The sequence below is a fragment of the Notechis scutatus genome, chromosome 2, assembly GCF_049901735.1.
Source record: "Notechis scutatus isolate UNSWTSFEM ecotype Mainland chromosome 2, rNotScu1.2, whole genome shotgun sequence".
In the NCBI taxonomy this organism is placed as follows: Eukaryota; Metazoa; Chordata; class Lepidosauria; order Squamata; family Elapidae; genus Notechis; species Notechis scutatus.
This window is the reverse complement of record NC_142010.1, coordinates 4,201,410-4,205,819: the sequence shown is the minus strand read 5'-3', so window position 1 is coordinate 4,205,819 and position 4,410 is coordinate 4,201,410. Positions and strand designations below refer to the sequence as shown.

At 43.2% G+C, this 4,410-nt stretch overlaps 1 protein-coding gene and 1 long non-coding RNA gene across 2 annotated transcripts; both read right to left on the bottom strand.

The window, feature by feature from the left end:
- Positions 1-328: 328 nt before the first annotated feature.
- LOC148131630 (uncharacterized) lies at positions 329-2,411 on the bottom strand. Its single transcript, XR_015747120.1, has 3 exons — positions 2,377-2,411; positions 1,596-1,823; positions 329-521 (listed from the first exon to the last, which is right to left on the bottom strand). It is a non-coding gene; the product is annotated as an uncharacterized LOC148131630 (long non-coding RNA).
- Positions 2,412-3,402: 991 nt separating this feature from the next.
- Positions 3,403-4,065, bottom strand: LOC113431895 (zinc finger protein RFP-like). Its single transcript, XM_026694151.2, is given in 6 exon segments — positions 3,403-3,443; positions 3,446-3,481; positions 3,484-3,528; positions 3,531-3,713; positions 3,716-3,739; positions 3,742-4,065. Coding segments are annotated over 6 exon segments (465 nt in total). The 5' UTR covers positions 3,878-4,065.
- Positions 4,066-4,410: the final 345 nt, after the last annotated feature.

The following is a 4,410-nucleotide window of genomic DNA, read 5'->3' as shown; positions in this document are numbered from 1 at the left end:
GGTTTTTTGTTTGTGAGTGCAGGCTTCCAAATGATTGACAGTCTGGTGGAATCATCTCTTGTATTCATGCTTTCTGGTCTTTTTCAATCTCATGGCTTCTCTGATGATTCTGTGGCTAGGGTTTGGGTGCCATTGAGGTTGATGCTATGACCTGTGCCTTTCATGTGTTGGACTAGTGAGGAAGTGTGTTCCAGCTTTTACTGCATTTTTGTGTTCATCCAGGCGGGTGCTTATTCTTCTATTGGTCTGTCCAATGTATGTGGCCGGGCATGATGCACAGGGGACTTCGATATGCCTTGGTTTTCCAGGTCAATTTTATCTTTGGGGTTTCTAAGGATGGCTGCTATTTTTCTGTCTGTTTTTGAAGGCAGTCTTGATGTGATGCCTGTGTAGTATCTTACTGATTTTGTCTGTAGTACCTCTTATGTAGGGCAGGACAGCTGTTCCATAGGTCTGTTCATCTTCTAGGTCTCCATTATGTCTCAGTGTGTTTTTGTGATTAAGCCGGTGATTTTGCACAACTATAATGACGTGGGAAAATACCTGAACAAAGCTGAATACCATACATCCATCCATCCATACATACATACATACATACATTTCGCATGGCCTGCTTTTTCTGTATTACATGATGTATCCTTAATTTAAGCCATTTAGTCCTTGATGAAATACTGTAGTTCATTTAGTGACTGTTCCTTTCTTCATAGAAAGAGTCCAAAAGATTACTAAATGAGGAGTTAAAAGATTTTGAACCTTGTCAAGTGCAGCTAGAATGCAGACAAGGAAAGATATCTCAATCTCCACAAGAGAAGAAAGAATGGAAAAAGTGATGGTGCTAGAAAATATGAAAAAAAAAAGACTGCTTTAATTAGATATGACCCATTATTTGTACTTGGAAGCTGCTTCTAAACTTTGTGCTCGAGATAGGAAAAAATGAACTCGATGCTTGATTTTGCTTCTTAGGCTAATTTGTTTTTATAGACATGGCTAATAATGACTAGATATGCAAAAATAAAAAGTTGAGGCTGTAATTTTATTTTTGCATTTTACTGTGCAGAAAAAGAGATGTTTTCTATCCCTTTATCCTATACTTCTATCCCATTCTTATCCTTCTCCATTTCACTCTATTTCTTTATCTTCATTTGTACTTTTCACTATTATATTTTTGATTAAATTTATGGAAAAAAAAGGAAAGAGTCAAAAAGAGTATTCTGTGGAGGAGCTAAAGTATGCAGAGCGGAGCAATGAAGACGTATAAGGGCTCTGGAGGCCAAACCTGCTCAATGAATTTGGTATGCTTAGCCTAACCAAGGGAAGGGTTAGGGGAGACACGACAGCCATCTTCCAATACTTGAAGGGCTCTCCTAGGGAAAATGGGCATGGATTTACTCTCCATAGCACCGGAGGGAATAATCAAGAAGCAAGCCTCCCTGAGTTCTGGGTTATACATCACTGGAGGCTTTCAATAACAGTTTGGACAACCATTTTTTCAGGATGGAATAAGGACTCCTGCCTTTGGGCAGAGGATTGGACTAGCCGACCTCCAAGGTCCCTTCCAGCCCAAGAATTCTATGATCTCCACTTCCTGTCCTGACCTGTAAGAGTTGGCTGGCTGGCTGCTGAAGCTTCCTCTATCTCCTGGATGAGATGGTCAAGAGAGCGCACTTCCTCCATGTGCTTGGCCAAACCTTCTCCTTTCTTGCCATAATATCCTCCTCCGTCTCTTCCATTCTAGCCAGCAGAAGCTTCTTCTGTCCTTCCAACCAGAGTTGTAGTTCTCTGAATTCAGCCACTATATATTTTTTTACTTTTTCAATGTGATCCTGGAACAAGAAAGGCATACTTTTTATTTTAACTATTTTACTTAATTATTTTTATTTTAACTGCTATAACAATTAAAAGGATTCCTTCCAGAACTGAGAGGGGAGACTCTTCCTAAGGAGAAAATAACCCTTTTGATATAAAAAGGGCAGAGGGGAAGGTTTCTAAAAAGAAAAAGGTTTTGATTTAAATGATCTCTCATGAAAATTTTCTTGGCAATCAGAGATTCCAAAAAGGAGACAGAAAAATGTTTGAGTTCACAATTTTTTCAATAAGATGAAATACAGTTTGCATTTACTATGCCAACCAAACCCGTTGTAGAAAAGACGGCTCATGGGATAGCTGCATTTAACCCAACTGTGACTCATTCAGGCAATGGTGACATCTCAGTCCCCAGGTTAAGAACAAGTTCTGTGTCCTAATACTGTCTTTAGCTTGAATTTCCTTTAAGTCAGAACTTGTACTTTGCAAACAGGCTGCCTATTATCCAAGATGGCGGATGGGGTTCTCCTTCCTATGAGCTCAGAAGCTCCTCAGCATTGGATCAATACTTACAAGCATCTCCTGCACTCTTTGCTCTGTGTCTCTTTGTAAGTATCTATTTTTCTTTCTGCTCCTTCTGAGCCTTCAGACAATCCTCCACCTTGATCTGAAGAGAAAATACAACTTTGAGTTCCACAATGATCACAAGGTGAAAATCTTAAGGACACTTTTTCCATTGCTGTTGTAACTTTCAAATCATCACTAAACTTAATGGTTCTAAGTCCAAGGACTACCTGCAATGACATTAAATGGAGCTGCCTGAGTCTTCCTGTTTGCAGTCATCCCAGAAGCATGACTGAGAAATGAAAGTTTGGGCTGATCCAGCAGGAGTGTTTTTCAGGGTCTGCACTCAAGATTTTGGGGGACTCCATGACAATTTGGCTCAAGAGCAAATGTGGAAAGGGAGCCGCAAAGGAGCCATTTCTCCCTACAGGTAATTTCCTTTGCTACAAGACAGGGACACTGCAACCATCATTAATACTTTGCCATTTGCCAATCACCCCAATTTTGATGAGTGACCACAGAGAGGCTACAATGGTCATAAGTGTGAAACAGTTGCCAAGCTTCCGAATTTTGATCATGTGACCACAGGATGCTTGCAATGATCACAAGGGTGAAAATCTTATGACACTTTTTCCATTGCCGTTGTAACTTGGAATCATCACTAAACCAATGGTTCTAAGTCCAAGGCCTACCTGCAATGACATTAAATGGAGCTGCCTGAGTCACCTGTAATAAAAAACTTACTATAATAAAACACACACCCTTTTTGATAATATGCAATTTATCAAGGAGGAGGAGAAAAGAAACTCATGTCAGGGAACCAATGAGTGACTTTTTCCTTGTTAACTTCCTTCATCTTAAATGTGTAAAATTTGTATTTGTAGATGGTTAGGGGTCTCGGCTTTTTTTAGCTGCTGGGATCCTTTTGCCGAAGAAGTTCAATTAAAGTTCCTTGAACCTCCTGTCTGGTTCTGATTGGGATCTGCTCAAGGCTAAACCCATTTTGCCATCAACAGAGGAAGCAAGTAAAGTGATCTAAGGGTTGCCAGGAAAGCCAAGGATCTGGATGCCTCCCGCAACGATTCCTCCTGGCTGATTCCTACCTGGTATTCCCGAAAGCCTCCTCCGCAGGGATCACCGAGTGGCCCTCGTGCTCTTTGATCGGTCGCAGACCACGCAGATGAGGGTCTCGTGGTCCTTACAAAAGAGCTTGAGGGGCTCCTGGTGCTTCGGGCAGAAGCTCCCCTTCTTCGCCCGGATGGCGGCTGCATCCCCTGGCCCTTCAGCCACCCGCGCCAGCTGCCGGTTGGGGAGGAGGCTGCGGGGCGCGAAGGTCTGTCTGCACCGGGACAGGAAGCCTCCGATTCCGACGTCCCCAACTGCGGGTCAGGCAGCCCCGGCAGAAGTTGTGGCCGCACTCCGGGATGAGCACGGGGTCCTGGAAATAGTCCAGGCAAATGGAGCAGGTGGCTTCTTCCAGGAAACCCTGCAAAGACGCTCCGGCCGCCATCGCCGCCTCCAAAAGGGAAGAGAAAGTTTAGTTTCGCTTCTTTTCCTCCAAATCAGGTGACGCCCTTTGGACTCCGCCCAGGCGGGAAACCGAAGTGAATGGTTGTTGCTCTTGCTGTCGTCTTCGCTGGCTTCTTAAAGAAGAAGTGCAGTATTTTAAAAAGAACAAATTGGAGAGGAGGAAAAATTCCCGGGACGGACTCCGATCCATTATTATTGGCCCAACCAGCTCGTTAAAGGGAAAATTGTTTTAAAAACTGGAGAGAAGCAAATCCTCCAGAGGAATCCCGATCTATTACAATTGATCCCAGCATCCTGTTAAAGAGAAAAAAAACTTTAAAACATGGAGAGATGCCCCACCCCGTCAATTATTGATCCAAACATTCTGCAAAAGGAGAGGTGGGGAAGTGTGGCCCCTTTATATGACTTGTGGATTTCAAGTGGGGTCTCCTGTTTGAGCAGGGGGCTAGACTAGAAGACCTCCAGGGCCCCTTCCAGCTCTAGTCTGATTGATTGACTGATTGATTGACTGAT